This window comes from Homalodisca vitripennis, chromosome 1 (assembly GCF_021130785.1).
Source record: "Homalodisca vitripennis isolate AUS2020 chromosome 1, UT_GWSS_2.1, whole genome shotgun sequence".
In the NCBI taxonomy this organism is placed as follows: domain Eukaryota; kingdom Metazoa; phylum Arthropoda; class Insecta; order Hemiptera; family Cicadellidae; genus Homalodisca; species Homalodisca vitripennis.
The window spans coordinates 36,593,614-36,611,579 of record NC_060207.1 but is presented as its reverse complement, the minus strand read 5'-3'; the positions used below and the strand labels follow the sequence as shown (position 1 = coordinate 36,611,579).

Sequence of the window (17,966 nt, the reverse complement as noted above, 5' to 3'; positions counted from 1 at the left end):
ACTTGGCACTTTAATTCCGTTTGGCGAATTCAATGATAAATTTACCGCGAAAAGCTTTTATTATAGCTATAATCTCAGCTATACCAAACCCTTAAAAGTTTAAGTCTTTGGAAATTGCAACAAGTACCGTTTCGCAAGCATTTCTGTCTTGCTGATATTTACAGACACCTTTTTTCTTTATACGATTCAAAAAATTTTAAATTCAAGTCATCACTCCATTTAAGAGCTATAGTTTTCAAGTAACAAATAGAAATAACTTTTAAACACTCACAGATAACCACACGTCCACGGGTTCATACATGCAATGGTTTTTATTGACGCAAACAAGACAATGATCTACTGGTACTGGCTTACCACATTCACACACCGCCAAATAGCATGGCAATTTTGCTTCCAAAATGGTCGTGGGGTGTATAACTGGGCCCAGTTCATTGTCCTCAGTCTACTCCCGGAGACAAATGGATTTTAGGACCCAGAAGTATTTACATGTAGCCAATAATACTACACCAGAAAGTTGGTTTATAACAATTGTCTCTTCAATTGATATTGTTTAAACCAGCCTTATATGCCAATAGGTAGATTAATAATTATTATGATTTGTTAATAAATTCATTTCTTTTGAAAAAAAATGCTCTTCATTTATTGAACAGGTTATATGTATGTGAAATTCTTTGTAATCAAATTTTGGGTTTTGTTATTGTTATTTTTAAGTGTAGCCATATCTATTTTTATTTATTATCTTTATTTAAAAATATCACATTTTATCATAATATCTGTGGTGTATAATAAAGCAACTCAAGTCTAACCTGTCCTCCACTTCTGAAGACAATATTTCCATCAACCAGCTGTAGAGAGGCAGACGCACTGCCATCCACAGCATAGGCGATGAGCCCATTGGCACTAGCCGTCTTGATCTTAAGTATCAGCTGAACGACATTGTCTCGAGCCGTAGCATTGGGCCATCGGGCATAACCTCTCGCACCTTCTTCGAATGATATCACTCCAGCAAACTGTCAAACACACAAGATACAATTCACCATCTAGCTAAAACCATCATTGTTGCTACTGTATAATTTATTTAAAACAACTTAGTGAAATACAATTATAAGAAAACACAGAGTCTCAAAATAAAATGTAGAGGTTTTTCTTTAAAAGTAATAAATAAATTTGTATTGTAATATATACAGTTTTAACAATTTCACATGCATATTCAAATGGAAGTGGTCATATAATACATTTTTTAAATGCTTTGGTATGAAAAGAAGTCTTGATTTTTAATCCTGATGTTATACAAGTTATAGTATTTTCATTTAAAGGCTTGTCTAAAAGCAATTTCAAAAGTGTAATTAGTGTAGTAAGAGCTAATAAAAATATATATCAAAATAAAATTCAGTTTTATTTTTGGTTATTGAAAATTTTACCACATACCTTTTAATAGCCCTTCACATATAAAGGTTAAGTTTGTGTTTATTAAGGAAGACTATTTATTATATTAAAATCAAATAATTTTGTAATTCACCTAATTCATTGACTTTTTATTATTTCAACAATAATAAAGATTTGTGTCTATTTTGTATTTTCTGAGTATAAACAGTATAGTTTAAGACTTTATGATGATTGTACGAGCTAACCTACCTTAACTGGACAGCCAGCAATGACACCAAAGGAGTTGAGATTGTCACTAAGGTCAACACTGGTCTGTCCGATCTGGACCTGATCAATGCAGCCATCAAACCCAACATTGGCCACACCCTCCACACTCACATCTCGTGGTAGACCACCAAAGTAAAAGTTCTTTTGTACCTTGGAACATACATTCATCAGTTACAATCATTGTCAGTGAAAGCTTGGACAGAATTATTAACTACTGGGACAGCAATCCACGCTCCTCAGTAATTTCTCGGAAATTAAAAAAAAACTATACATTTCTTTGTTTCACACATTAACTGGTAAGCATCCTACTATAGTATACATAGGCGTATCTAGGATGACCTAATGGGGGGGAGTTACCACTACAAATTTTCCATATTTCCCAGTCAAGCTGTGGTACAGGAGCACCTCCTCTCCATGCCCAGAATATGTTAAATGCTAATAGTATTAAAAATTATATGTTTGACAGCCGTCTAAGAGAATTATTATTATTATTTCATGCTCCACAAAATGGCAATAACATAAGCAAAACTTTACCCTTTTGGAGACCACCCGATGACACAAAAGAACTTCAAGAAAATGATGCTGTATCAATGAGACTAACAGAGGCTCAGAAAAATTGCTATATCTTAAGAACTAAAAGACACATTCTCACCTTTTACCTAGAATTTACACATTATAATATGTGCTTCCAGGATAAGTATATTTTACACGAAAATATGGGTATGTATTTATATTACATAAATAATATGAATGTTACATACAAATGATTTTTTAATTTCAAACCAAGTCATCCCTGATAAAAATATTGTGATACAAATTGACATTGATTTTTATAGAGGATATATTTACTACGTATACAACTGCACAAATTTTAAGACATGAAATTAGTAATTGGGTTTTATTTACTGTGGCTGAGTGATTGACGTCAACTACGTGCATTGTGCATAGATGCAGCAGACACTCGGAGATGAACACATATAGACAAATACAAAATATAAACTTCAAGTTAAATATTATTTACAAAGCATGATATTTCGTTACTTTGGTTGTGGACTTATAGTTTTTGTAAACATTTGATTCAAGTATGTTACAAAACAAATTAAATTGGTTATTCCATAACCTCAGATATATCAGAAGTTCACCACCAAAAACTATCAAAAATTAATCAAATACATACCACAAGCTCTGTGAAACGCTGAGGACTAGTTGGTTTGTACTGCTTTATCTCCTTGTTGGAGTCCAACACTAGTACTCCCTGGGCCCCAAGCCTGGTTGCTGATGCAGTGTGCCATTTACCGTCATTATACTGACTGTCAGAAACTAGCACTACAGTCTCTCCTCCAAGATTGTACTGCAAGTCCAACAAAAACCATACATTCATGAGATGTGGCTTCAAAACTGTAGAATTTATGCCAAGTTTTCACCAGCAGAAGGGTAATAAACATGTAACTCAAATTGTAAAATACTAAAACCATCTATGTTTTGTATTGGAAACAAAATATCTTAGAACAAACTCAAAATGTATCTATTTATTACCTACAATTGGCCAAAGATACGTATATCAGATTTAATTATTTCAGTTTACATCACTGAAGTGTCGAGCATGTTAAGAAAAAGTGGAAATTATTTCCTAAATTATCAAGTGGACATAAACAATTCACAGTTATTGTGTTTGGACTTTTATTGTTATTTATTGGTTAAGCCTTTGACTAGTAATCCTGCAGTAAATTCGGGAGCGCACTACACGCTACCTGCAGTAATCCTGATAGCCAAGCAGGAAGCACTATGACACTAAACAGTTTTCACAATAATGTTTTGTGTTGAATAATCTCTTGCCTAGTATGATCTAGCGGAATGGAAACAAACACTTTCAAGTAGTTCCCATCGTTCTCACTAGATTGCAGTTATTCATTTGTTTATTTACTTTCAATTCTAATTTACTACCATATAATGATGTTCAGTCAGTTGTTCCAAGTGATCAGCTGATTCTATTTCTGTTTGTGTACAGTTCAGTTGTATCTGCTATATGTTGTAACCTCATTTGCATGTTGCTGGTTGACTTAAGCATGTTTATAAAAAAACATTGAAATTTTATTCTATATTCATATTTTGTAAATAGAATAGCTTTTGTATATGTATAGTTATAGTAATTTCTGTATAGATACACAAAAACCTTCAAAAATGTTTAATTGAGTGTTTTTATAATACTTCTTCTGCAGTAAACCCCCAAACACGTAAAAAACTAAAACTTTAATTTTTAGGGCACTCTTAGAGAAAAAAACCCCACCAGTCAAAGGGTTAAAAGCCTAAAAAGAATATTCCAAGATAAAATGCCATCAAAATAGAGTTAATCGTAAATTATTAATTGTACTTTTTTATCAACTATATTGGTTATTTGTTTAAAACAGGGTTAATTTATGGTTTCAAATCCTGTCCAATGTGCTTAATATGATATGTTTTCCATTCTCAACTTAATAACTCAACCTACTTTAACTATCATACAAATACCCCAATATAGTACTGGTACATTTAACAAATTGTGGATTTTGGAATGGATTATCTGATGAATTTGAAGAATTGTCAAATTAAAGCATAATATCTGGACAATTTCCAGATATCTATGAAAATATCAAAAATAACCATTGGGCAATCTGTTAGGAGTGTTTTAGGTATCTTATTATGTACCTTTTAAACTTAAAATTCAACTCAATTTTATTTTTGTCTAAAATTATAAAAATACATCAACAACTAAACCCCTATTATTTTAATTTTTAAGTCAAATTGCCATAACTATAAACTAATCAAATTTATTGTGTTGTTTTTTTATATGCATTAACATAATTATTACAACTGATTTATTTATTTAATTTCCCTAGATTATTGTTATAGATATGATATTTAAATCTAATTTTTAAATTAAATAAGCACCTTTTATCATGTTAGTATTGTAAGAAACTTAGTTCAAATGTTTTGCTAGTTTAGTTTTCATTATAATTTTATAATATTATTGTTTTATTTGTATGGTTGAAAGGGCTTACAAGCTTAGATAGCATCCAAATCATGAATTCATTCATTATTATTATAAAAAATATAACACTATAAATAAAAAAGAGGAGTCACCCTCAAAAATACTGATTCTGATATTTGTGCATATTTTGATATATTGATTTCCTGTTTAAATTGGTGTATAGCAAGTGGTACTTTTCTTTCAGATTTAAGGTTCAAAAATATGTTATACAAGCATGCAGTAAGCATACATTTAGACATACAAAGAGCATTCACCATACTAGTCAATGTGTTATATACTTGAAAGATTGTGGGTTTCCCTTCTATTTAGTTTTAGTTCCTTTTATGTTTGTATTGGTGTTTGTAGTAGTTGTAGATATAAATCTCATTTTTTTTTGCTGTGATTTTCTAAAAACAGTGAAAGAGTGAATGTGAGAGTTTGTGAATGAAATATTATAATTTTATTTTGTTTTAGAAGATGCTTAGAACAGAAAAGCTATTACGAAAGGAAAACTGTTAGATGGCACAGTAGTCCTAGGGGTATATCCTGCTTTAAAAAACAGCTACACCTAGTACTTCAGACAGACTAAGGAACACAAAGTCCTTGAAGAAATTGCAAAAAAAGTAAGAAAGCTACCCGTTTGAAGAGGATGGTATTAAAAGGGATGGGGAACAAATAAAAAACTACTCAATTGCAATTCTCTGAATCTTGTGATTTTTACAATTAAGAACTCTTTCAGGAATATATTATAAATAACTACAGAGATGATAATTTACAAACTTATTTATAGATAAATAATAAAAAAGTTAGAACAGAGATATAATAAAATAAGAAATAGTGCTTTTCTACAATTATTAAAATGAATTATTGAATATTTACAAGTGTTATTTTGTATGTATAAATTCCCCCCTCCCCCCAAAAAATTAGCATAAAAACCACTGGCCTTAAATGTGTATTGTAGACATTAAACAGCCTAGTGTAAACATTCCACCCATAATCCCTGCAGGTTATTTTCAAAATGAAATAAACATTAATTTATCTTATAAAAATACAATGTGAAAGTAAGGCGATAAAATTGAACTATTTAGTGATTATTAGTAGGAGGAGTGTTTGAGGGGGCTTGACAGGACCTAGATGCCAGAGCTGAAATTCCTTTCTAATCTGACCCTTGAATTGTTTTATTTATATATTGATTTACTTTCAAGACTTTATATAACATCTAGTTTTAAGAATCCTAAGCTATTTAATGTTTAAAATTCGGATGTCATCTTATTTTCAGTAAAAAATAAGCAAATTATCCATAATGAAAATAAAATTGGGAAATATTTTTTTTACTCTAAATTGCACATAAATAATAATACATAAAATTGTCCTAAGTTTTAAATTTTCCCCTAAGGATTTATTTATAAGTTAAATAACATTAAATAGGATTTATTACAAGGTTGAAATGTTCTTAATTAACCATAAATACATCTACAGTATATGGCATGCGTTTACTACGTCTTCAACTTTTAACAAATTAAATTCATCTATCACATATGCAATAAAGCATATTTTTATAGGAATGTTTTCATCAATGAAAAATATAAGAAAGAGACAAATAAATGACTGTGAGTGGCTCTTAATAATATTCTTTTATTATCACAAATCTTGTTGTTAAACAATAATAAATAAATAATATAATGAAATTTATGTCCAAAGTGATAAGTAATACACTTTCTTGATTAAGATAAATTTTTAATTCAGAACTGTTTTGTTCGAGTCAGTAAGGCACAATATTTCTACACAATGAAAAATGCATTAATCTATTGCTACCAACTCTTCAAAAACATCTAGTCATATAGAGATTACTTTATAGTTTTCCTGAATCTCACAGCGATAATCTGAATTTACAGACCTGATAAACAACTCGACCTCCCTTCATTTCAAGGGACATCTTGTGTCCAGTGGATACATCTCGCTTGGCAGGACTCCTACTGCCATGTGCCACGAACATCAGACCATCTTCAGCAAACGTCTTGAATGACATTTTGATGTCAGATCGTTTCTTCACTCCGTACGTCTGGCCGTCTACAGTTACAAAACCCTCACCAGTGAAGCGATAACCAGTTGTCATTGAGATGTTCACCAGCTGATCTCTGTATGTCAAAAAAAGTTCTTTTAAAACACACATTGCACTATATTCTGACAGCAGCCATAAAATACTAATCTCAATACTGTTATTGATTTAGAAAATCAATACAGTTGTAAATCATAAGTTAATTTGGTTATAGCTGAGAAGAGAGAAAATGAAAATATCAACAAGTTAATTAATATTTTTTACATATATGGTAAAAATTAGTTAAAAAAGCTTTGACTTAACATAGTTTAATCATGGAACACGTCAACTACTTAATGGTCATACAGGAAAAGATGTGACTATTAAAGAAAAAGAGAAATTTGAAATTGAACTGAGGTCAACCCCCTCCCCCCAACTATTATTTGCCATTTATTAATGACAATATGTTTACATTCAAAGTTTTATCTGTTAACATTTACTTATAAAACAATTTAAGAATTATGCTTGTACACTTATAAGACTGTTACTTGAACTAAATTCAACAAAAATTAATTATTCAAATTTAATTTATCTTTATTCATAATATTCACACATTTTGTACAATTGAATAGTCCCACAGTTACATGAAAGCCACAGTGTACTTATATGTTTAATTAGCACATTTACTGATGAACAATAAGAAAAAGTATACAATTCAGCTTACAGTTCAAACAAACCCAGAATATGATTAAATAAAACCAACATTTCCAAAGTCAAAAAATATAAACACAATTACTATAAACTTCTTATATAACCAGACATAACATTTTAAGTCCTAACTTCACCTATATAGTAAAGGTATTTTTCATTTCATAACAGGAAATGAATACAAATACATGTAATTAAGCTTAAGCTTCCTCATAAAAATACAAATTGGTTCTCAAAAAGGATATTGTTGTACAGTCTAGAAAACAATGCTGTTTTTAACATATTTTATTTATTAAATTATGTTTACTTATGACAAAAAAACATAAGGAATATATATTTATCAATATAACCAAAATATAACTGACCTTTCTTGAGCTCCAGTGTCAAGGTTGGCAGCGTCCTCGAAGTTCCAGAGCCCCACCTGAGAGTCTCCAATGACCAACTCCTCCATCTGACCTTCAAAGGACGTGTACTTGAGCGAAGGCTGGACATCAAAGGTCACTGGGAAGCCACCAACAAACAGTTTGGAGTGCTCCTTGTCCAAATTGAGGAGAGTAGATGTTCCTTTCAGGACATGTTCCACAGAGTGTTCTTGGATATTTTCTGAGCTAACTTGCTCTCTTATAGTGAACTTGACACTCTTCCCTGTCCTAAAACATCCATTGAAATCTCCTCTTAGTTTATTGATACTACAAGATATTACTATAAAACACACTTGGATTGATCAATTAAAATTAAAAAAATAATATTACTGTCCACTTAAACTTTTATTGAGATTGTATTTTTATTTTGTAAAACCAATTAACAGTTAGCTTGTGGACCATTTACAAAAACTAACTTTACAAGTAATAAATAAAAATTAAATGGAAGACAGAAATGAGTATGACCAGTGTACATCCGTTGAAAGTAAAAGAAAATTGAGTAGAAAAAAATTAGTAAATAGAGGTGTATAGTGAGTTGATTAATAAAGGTGGAGATGACAGTCAAAATGACATTGTATAGCCATTACAAATCCTTCTCGTAAATGTGGCAGAAATCGATAAAACAGCAATATTAACCATACAAATCTCCTAAATTGCACTATAAAATTTTTATTTTTTTAAACTTAGCACTAAGGACATTGCAGTAGATTAATAATGTTTTAGTGTTTTGATTATATTAACACCACAACAAACCTCAAATTGATCAAAGGACTCTTAGCTATCTAAAGGATTTGCAGGAGCAAATTTAAAAAATGGTAGTCATTTAATTTAAAAGAGAGCTGTGACTGAGTATAAATAAGTGTGCCAAGATGCTTCATTCCTGTTGAGAATGTTGTAATAATGGATAATCCCTTAGGGCTTAGCCTTTTTGAACAGAAATATTCACTTAGTTCAAATCTTCTTTCAACCCCAAAGTCTTCACTATACCTGTCTATGATTGCCTGGTACCAGTTGTTATCTGAGACAAACTTGTTATTGTTGATCTGCTCAGGCCCTGAGCCCAAATCTATGGTCAACACTGGGTATCCATTCTCCAGCTGAAGAGCCATGAAGTCATCCTGTAACAGATTTACAACTGAAGTTACATATAAAATAACAATACAAATTTAACAAATAATTATTGTAAAGTAATGATAACCTGCGGTGGAATATTACAATATAAATATGGCAAAATTTTAAGTTCCTCTAATTAAAGGAACTCAAAAATGTTTTCCTTATTTGATTCAAGAACTGGCATAACTTTTTACTATGGATCTACTGTAGAGTGTTCAATAATCCAGATTAACCGACCTTACCCCTATCAGATTAATGATCATTCACATTTTAAAAATAAAACCATAAAAGGCTGGTACAAGTTTTCAACATAAAAGTCTCACTAAATCGGGTGCATGCAATTCACTTTACCGATTAATTGGAAACAAAGCGTATAAATAAAACTATTAATGCACTCTAATTTTAACATTTTTTATTACTGAAACACTACATAGCATAGTACTGCACTTAGTCAATTTATTTGTTTTATGAAAAGCATATCAATTGCTGTAACAAAATACATCTGAGTGCAGCTGTAAAAATGCCACTAACAGTACTTTATAGTGTTTGAACTTAAAAGAAAATTGCTTATTGCTGTTTGAAATGTAGTAGTTGTTCAATATTTTGCACATTAAGAATAACAGCTGTGTTGATATTATGTTCTCACTTTGTTTTTAAAGCCATCATTCTGGTGCTACTGTCTCAACTGTTTGTAAATAAATGCTCTAACATGTGTAGGCCCTGCTTCTTGAATGTCACTTTCATTCTCATCCTCATCTACTTTCATTTTTTCTGCCTCATCTTTAAATACTACATCTAAATAAGCAAACATACAATGATGTTTCCTTCATCACTATCTCTCCTGATAATATTCTACACACAAGTCATGTCATAGCTCTCAGCAGGTTTGAACTAAACTAATACAGTACTGTATTGAATGTAATTTTTTCGATGGATTCAAATCTGACTTATCTAAATCCGGACGTCCATATTTTGGATGACTGAATTATTGACACTCTACTGTAATTACATTTGTATTACTTCAGTTAAAAAATTCAAGAATAAGAAAACAGGGCTAACCGAATTAGACCTCCTCATTTTGCGGCTAGTGCCTTTCTCATTGCCCAGATACAAGATCAGCCCATTCGGTTCTTGGGTCTTGAAGTACGTGGAAATGTGTGAGTTCAACCCTTGATGGGAGATACTCTCAGGGTTCCGCAATTCCAATGTTGTGTTTCGGAAGAAGGTCACTCCTACTTTTATCCTGAAACATTAAATAAAAGGTAATTTTAAAGTGATACAAAAGTGCATCACAAGCTGAACTAAGTTTAGTTTAGTAGATTTTGTTTTATTCCAGCACAAATAATAAATTCAATTTTTTTATTTAAAAATTTACATCTTTAAGAAAACCTATTTTTATCTTTAAAAGGAATTATTATTATTTAGACTTACTGCTGATGAAAAAAGTAAAACATTCTTAATAAGAAGGAAACAGGAATTTTCTGGAAATTTGCCATAATTCAGTGATGCAAAAAATCAGTAACACTATGAGAACTGCAATCTGATTTCTTCTTCAGGTAAATGACTAACCTAACACATAATCAAATCAAATCAAAACATACCTTTAATAACATGTTCATTGAGAACAGAAATGGTGTCAATTATACATAGTCATAACTCAAATCACATAGAGATACAAATTATACATTTGTAAATGAGTCAGTGAAATGTTTTAACAGATAAAGTGTTCTTTGGAATCGGTTTAGTCATGTTGAAGGAACTCGTTGATGGAGTAAAATGGACGTTCGGCCAACCAGCTGTGAAGTCTTGATTTTTGATTTTGATTTGATTTTGATTTTGATATTACAAATATCTAATCCATTTGATACTTTTGATTTTCTTTTTAGTTAATTTTTCAGAATTTGTAACCTCTTGACAGATGGTTGACTGATTGGTTGGTATGCTAATTTAATGTATGTAGCCTCCATTAATTTCCTTTTAAAGAAATGAGGTTCCTAATGTATTATGTTGGCTTCATCCCAATTCATATGATAGTCTTCGGACCAACAATGGTGTACAATCTTGGACTTTTCTGTTAGACCCTTTCTAGTGTTTTCTTTGTGTTCTTTTATCCTTACGTTTAATGGTCTTTTTGTCTCGCCTATGTATTTCCTATTGCAATTACATTTTATACTGTAAACACAAATTTTGGAATTCTATGTTCCATTTTTTGGTTTTTTTTTACAAGACTTTGTCTAACAGTACCGGTATTATGACTTTTAAACCTGGTTCTAATGTACTTTCTACCTACTCTTCTAATTTTCTCTGATAATCCTGGCACATAAGGGATTGACATAAATGCAAATTTATCACTATTCTGTTTTTTTAACTCAGGAAATATTCTTCTCATTCGTTACACTTATTTATTACTAATTGAGGGTATCCGTGTATCTATTGAGTATTGCGTCTAAGATCTGATTCAACTTTCTTAAATTTCTCTTTTAATCCATCTTTATCTGAGCATAAGCTCTTTGCTCTATCAACTAATGAGTAGGCCACTCCTTCTTTGACAGATTGTTGATGGTATGATTGATAATTTAAATATTTGTGTGTGTGTGTGTGTGTGTTTTTTCATTAAAAAAACAGAAGTCTTAAGGACCTCCCTATCTCTTAATATACACACATCCAAAAAAGGAAGCTTGTTTTGGACTTCCACTTCCATTGTAAGGCGGATGGAAAGAGAAATACTATTAATGTGATTCAAAAAGTCATTCAACTCAGTGTTTCCGTGAGGAAAAAGAACAAAGGTACCATCCACATACCTCCATCAAATCTAGTTTTTAATTAAGTGCATGTTTTAGAGTTAGTGAACGTGACACACAACATGGGGGTTGTGATTCCTGACTTACACGTATCACAATGCTCTGGTATGCTTTGTTTATTTTAACCTAGATTGTAACTTTTGTTAGGTTAGTTATTTACCTGAAGAAAGATCAAATTGCAGATCTCGAAACATAATGTTACTGATTTTTTGTATCACTAAACAATGGCAAATGTCAGAATAAATCCCGTTTCCTTTACAATCCTTCCATCGTCAAAAACAAACTTCAAACAAAGAATTCCTGATATCATACACAAAATATGGAAAATATGACCAGTCCTTTTTAGCTAAACAATTAATGGTTTAAAAGTTCAATCATTTTGAAATTTAGACTGTGTATTGATGAAATTAATTAAAACTATAATGAAGTCATTAGCAAAATTAATTTGTTGAGCAATAAACGTTGTGTCAAAATACTGTAAAATATGTATTAGTAATTTATTAACATCATACTTGGCTGTAGACTTGTTCTATAAGGTTAGCGTTGATATTTTATATTTTTTAGTGAACGAGAAGACTTCATAGACCTAACTTCACCAGAAATAAAATCAAGTTTCACTTCATTTTACTTAGTAGTATTTTAATAAATAAACTTCTAAAATCCTCTATGCAACCCAAAACTGTTCAGGACAAATTTATATATATATATATATATATATATATATATATATATATATATATATATATATATATATAATATCATTAATATTATACTTTAAATCTAGTGTGAGTGATTATAATATTTGAGTGGCAGTGGCACAAACATACTTAATAAAATAATGAGTGGCAGTTTATAAATAGGAGGAAATCACTTACCAATACTAATTAAATATTCAACAACTAAGTTAACAAAAAAATTTAAAAAATATAAAAAATACAGACTATAAGGATATTAACAATAATAAACTCTGCATTAAATAATAACAACAACAACAACAACAACAAAAACAATAACAATAGTAACAAATAACAAAATATAAACTATGAAAAATGCTAAACTTAAGTGTGATTGTTACTATTTATAGAGTTGCTAGAGATTTTACAATTATTGAATATTTAACTAAAGTTAACTAAGTATGTAATATTAAACAGTACTTGTTAGCGATGTCCCGAGCCATTGCTATCCTGGTCTTCAGGTGCTCTAGGTCTTTTCTGATCAAATCGCCCATTTGTGTCAACTCCTGCGGCTGAGCTTTTAACTGCTCCACCAGTCCTACAATATCTGGCAGTATATTGTTTACCTTCTCCACTGTAAGAAATATTACCATATGTCTATTAAAAAAACAAAGTAATACAGTGTATGTTTTTATCTAATCAAAATTGTAAAGTTTTATAATAACTAATACTATTCAAGCTTGAAAATTATTCAAAAATTGTAATAAATATTTAAAAACAAAATGAAAAGCATAAAATGTTTGCTTCAAACATTTACATTCTTTGTTAGCTGTTTGAACGTTTTCAATTGCATGTTGGTTGTCTTTGTGGAGTTGCTTTGCAGTCTGCAACTTCAGTGGGAGGTCCTCTGCATACTCTTTGATTTCTTCAAGTGCACTCTTGGCATCATCTGTCACCTCGTCCAGACTTGCAGTGTTGTAAATCCCCTCCAGGTCCACCTTTGGGATGTTTTGTAGTCCTCTATAACCCAACAAACCATTCGCTCTTAAACATTATCTTATAGTGTGATCACAACCATTGACTTTAATATTTTAAACTGTAATACAACACAAGGTGATTAAGCATAGGTTTCATTACATTTTTGTTATAAAATTATTATTAAAAAATCATCATATTATAAGGTTTGACCTAAAAGTTAGAGACGTTTATGCACTATTCCGGGTATAGTGCTCACCACCTCAACATATGCACGAATACAGCATATGAATAAGTCTGAGGTACGGTTTCTTTCCTGTAAGATCAAGTTTTAGAGACTGGTTGTGTTAAGAACTGTATCTGGACTGGATTACCAACTATAGTGACAGATGAACATGTCTTGTCTGATGTTCTTCACTCTTTCATATTTAGTCTTATATCTGCAGCAGAAGATTATGGAATATCTTGTAAATCAACGCATACAATTTTAAAAGTCTGGTTTCAAACCAAACTAAGTAAATCTAATTTAAGAGGAAAGACCATTTTGATCCATTGCTAGAATATTATGAAATTCTCATGAATAGAATTGGTCAATACCAAATCTGAACTATACTGTATTATTAGGTGAGTCAACTTTTGTGCTAAACGGCAGTTTTAAAAGCTGTTAATGGGTCAACAGCAACTCTCTTGGATACTTGAGTGTTATATATAATGCCCTCAAAAAGTAAATGTTGGGACAGGTATGTAAAAATTGAAATATTAGGACCATTTTCATTGATAGAAATTGAAATATCCATCTTTTATCTGCTCCAAAATAACATAAGTTTTTGCAATACAGACTAGTATTGACACAGATTTCAAACAATACTAACAAAGCCATCACACTTTGGTTTCCAAATGAGGAAATTTAGATACAGTACTCCTGAAAAGGTGAATTGGAAGATATGGATCCCTTCTTATCCACCTGACTTATTTCTGCTTGAATTCTTTCTTTGGAAATAGTCCAAAAATATAGTTTATCAACTCACCCTAAAGATCTGATTCAGCTACGGTGTTGTACAGTACAAGCACAGAATGTAACAGTCAATTTTTGTAACTGCATAGCACATTGTCAGAATACTGCATGGGAATATTTTGAACATCCGGTTTAATTTATTTAACAGCAGTAAAACCAATTCAAAAGTTACTCCATAGAGAAAGAAGTATAAATGTGCCAATTATGGAACATAGAAATTATGTTATGTGTGTACTCCAGAGACCCGTAATATGTTTTTAAACCTATTCATAAAAACATTATTCTATACTATTTTCTTCATACATGTTTACAATTCAAAGTAAATTTTATCTGTCAGATTTTTACAGAAAATTTCAAAGCATACTGATTATTTTATACTAAACACTTCAAGAAGACAGTCATCATTTTTCAAAGTAATTGTTTTATATAACACTTATTTTTATATTAGTTTGAGAAAAAAATTCTTAAAAGATCAATCAAATTCTGCCAGAATTCTGAATAAAATAAAATAATCTCTTTTAAAAAATTCACACATGTTAGAATTCCCTAAAACTATTTCTGGATACCTTAAAAATATATTTTTAATATTAATTGTATGGTAAAATACATGCAACAAATTATGCAGAGTACAATGTTACTTAAAACATACGTTAAATAAAATTATCGGAAAATTTGTATCTACTAATGTACTTTACTTTCTAGGAAGCCCTCATATATTATATTATCTAGAAAGTTATACTAATGATAAAGTAAATGGTAAAAATTATAAGTTACATATAGCTCCATGAACGTTTTAAGCCAAATATTTCCAAGGGATTATTACAAAATAAAATAAAGTAATGTTTTATTGATTTTGGTTTGTTTTTTAATTCCAGCTAAATATCTTTCAAAGAAAACCTAATTCAAGTAAACATAAATAATTTGAAGATTAAGAGGTTGAAGATTGGCTAAATGAAAATACAAGCTGTTGTTTATAAAATTTCCATTTCTTTCCATGCAATTTCCTAACCATGCATTTACATATTAAATGGTTTAATATTTGTAAAACAAAAACAAATTGTTACTCAATCAGTAATTTTATTGAATTTAAAATTATTTTATCCAAATTTCATTAATTATGAATTATGCTTCTTATAATTTAATAACTATTTTTATTTATCAATAAATTCTGTTAGCCATTTTTGAAATACAATTCTGTTTGTAAACATTTATAACATTAGTATTTATTATATTTGTTAATTGTTTGCTATATTGTAAAATTTCTACTTAATTAGTATAAATCAAAATTGTTAATTTAAAATTAACTATTACCTCCCCTTTGCAATAGCTATTTGTAATAAAAAATAAAGTAAATAAAATAACATAAATTAACAGTATAAAATGTATACAAACCTCTGTATTTGATTGTAAGTGTGATTGATATATGAGTTGAGGCTAGCCACATGCTTGATGTCTTCCAGAGTCATGGGCAGCTGTGCTCCCGGCCGTTCCAAAGCCTGCACTTCCTCCTCTGCCCGGTACACCTGGTCCAGTAGCTCACTGTTTCTCCTGTTAATATCCTCACTCTGGTTGGCTATTCCGGCAGACTGACAACATAATTACTCAATTAAAGAAAAATACTGCTTAGTAAATATCTTCTAGCCTGCCAGTCTCACGTAAAACATTGTTAATGTCTTCAAAATCTTGAGATATTGAATAAAAAATTCTACTCTGATTCATCCACACACGCTTAAAACAACACAGCTTCAACCTGCTATTATACATGATAAATTTATTATCCTTCATTAACTCTATTCATATTCCCAAAATATCATTTCTATTAAAAGAATAATACAATTACATTTTAAGCTTTCATATTGTTGGTTACAAGATTTTTTAAATTTTTTTGTAAAGAGTAGCTTTATTTGTTGTCCTTAACTGATATACGAATTAGTCTATTATCATCAACCGAATTCTCACTAAAATTTTGATGTAGATTCTTATAGAAATACTTTATTTTGTAAATTTAAAACAATACCTTGTATACCTCAACACAATTGTTAAAAAGGACAATTTGTTTCACCAGAATAAAAATTGTTAACCTATAATACAGAAATTATTTAGAATTTTCAGTGATGTAGCAATTATAATCTAGGCCTTTCATTATATTATACTGTATGCTTAAATCGAATTACAAAACTAAATGAATTACTAAAAGTACTAGATTATGATCACTAAATTATATTTAACATACCTTAAACACTGCATTGTTAGAAGCTACAATTGCATCATCAGCAGCCCTACTTGCGTTTTCAATGGCAACAACAATGTTGCCATATGCATTTGCAGCTTGAATTGCACTGTCCGCAGAATCTCGTGTGTCTGTCAACATGCCATCCAACATAGCAGCTTGTGCAGCCAGCTGGTCTGCATGGTTTGCTGCTTGCTGGACAACATCTTGTATGACAGCTAGTTCATCATCCTGCATGGATGTTTTCTCAATTAGTCTGTTTCTTGCATTTTGCAGATCGTCCCGTTCTAAGGCTACAATGAAAAATGTTCAGATTCAAATAAACAAGTATACCACATTTGGTCATAAATTTATCTATTTCATATTTTCTTATAAGGTTACCAAATTCTTTATATATGTCATGAGGAATTTTGTACTGTAAAATATTTTCAATTTTATTGAATTAATGTGTCCAAAAGAAAGTTAATTTTGGTTCCATAAGAATAGTACAAAAACACCTTTGTGACCTTATTTTTAGGAGATATCTAATTTTAAAAGCATGATAAATCATATATAAATGCTTTATACATTTTTAGATGTTTTTATTAATTATTCAGAAAAAAGTTAGAAATTTTAAATATTCAAGAAGTATATAAAAAATACTTTACATTATAAATATTTTACAACAAAAACTAAAAAGCGTTAGGATGTTTATTAATCATATTTTTAAAATGAGATCACTGATGACTCTAATGACTTATAATTAACTGTTTACAAAAAAATCACAGTGTCTACCAATTGGAAAATAACAGTAAATGACTTACGAAGGTCCACGAAGGCTGCCTTGGCTTTGTCCAAAAGAGCAGAAGCATTCTGCACTAACTCCTTGGCGTCACTTAGTGTGAGGTTGGTATCTTTGGTTAGATATTTAACATTGTTGACACGAGAAGTCAAGCTGGAGTTCCTGCAAATGGAAACAAATATTTAACACATTCACTGTGGTAGATACACACTGATAATATACCCTCTGTCCTAAAATCAGTGCATGATTAGTGTGTCACAGAGAAGGTGTTAACAATGTTTCTGTAGCTAGAGATAAATCATAGTTTAACACATTGACTATGGTGGATGCACACTGATACTATCCCCTCTGCCCTAAAGTCAGTGCATGACTAGTGTGTCACAGAGAAGGTGTTAACAATGTTTCTGTAGCTAGAGACAAATCATAGTTTAACACATTGACTTTGGTGGATGCACACTGATACTATCCCCTCTGCCCTAAAGTCAGTGCATGACTAGTGTGTCACAGAGAAGGTGTTAACAATGTTTCTGTAGCTAGAGATAAATCATA

General features: G+C 30.5%; 1 protein-coding gene across 1 annotated transcript in view; it reads right to left on the bottom strand.

Annotated features, from left to right (window-relative positions):
* Positions 1-17,966, bottom strand: part of LOC124359818 (laminin subunit alpha) — a 139,550-nt gene that overhangs the window by 33,093 nt on the left and 88,491 nt on the right. The window contains exons 39-50 of the mRNA XM_046812876.1: positions 17,440-17,579; positions 16,640-16,929; positions 15,799-15,992; positions 13,234-13,436; positions 12,897-13,050; positions 10,001-10,184; positions 8,816-8,946; positions 7,772-8,056; positions 6,558-6,798; positions 2,831-3,004; positions 1,636-1,803; positions 807-1,010 (exon numbers count right to left, since the gene is read on the bottom strand). Of these exons, the coding sequence (XP_046668832.1) occupies positions 807-1,010; positions 1,636-1,803; positions 2,831-3,004; positions 6,558-6,798; positions 7,772-8,056; positions 8,816-8,946; positions 10,001-10,184; positions 12,897-13,050; positions 13,234-13,436; positions 15,799-15,992; positions 16,640-16,929; positions 17,440-17,579 (2,368 nt within the window). The remainder of the gene's footprint in view (positions 1-806; positions 1,011-1,635; positions 1,804-2,830; positions 3,005-6,557; positions 6,799-7,771; positions 8,057-8,815; positions 8,947-10,000; positions 10,185-12,896; positions 13,051-13,233; positions 13,437-15,798; positions 15,993-16,639; positions 16,930-17,439; positions 17,580-17,966) is intronic.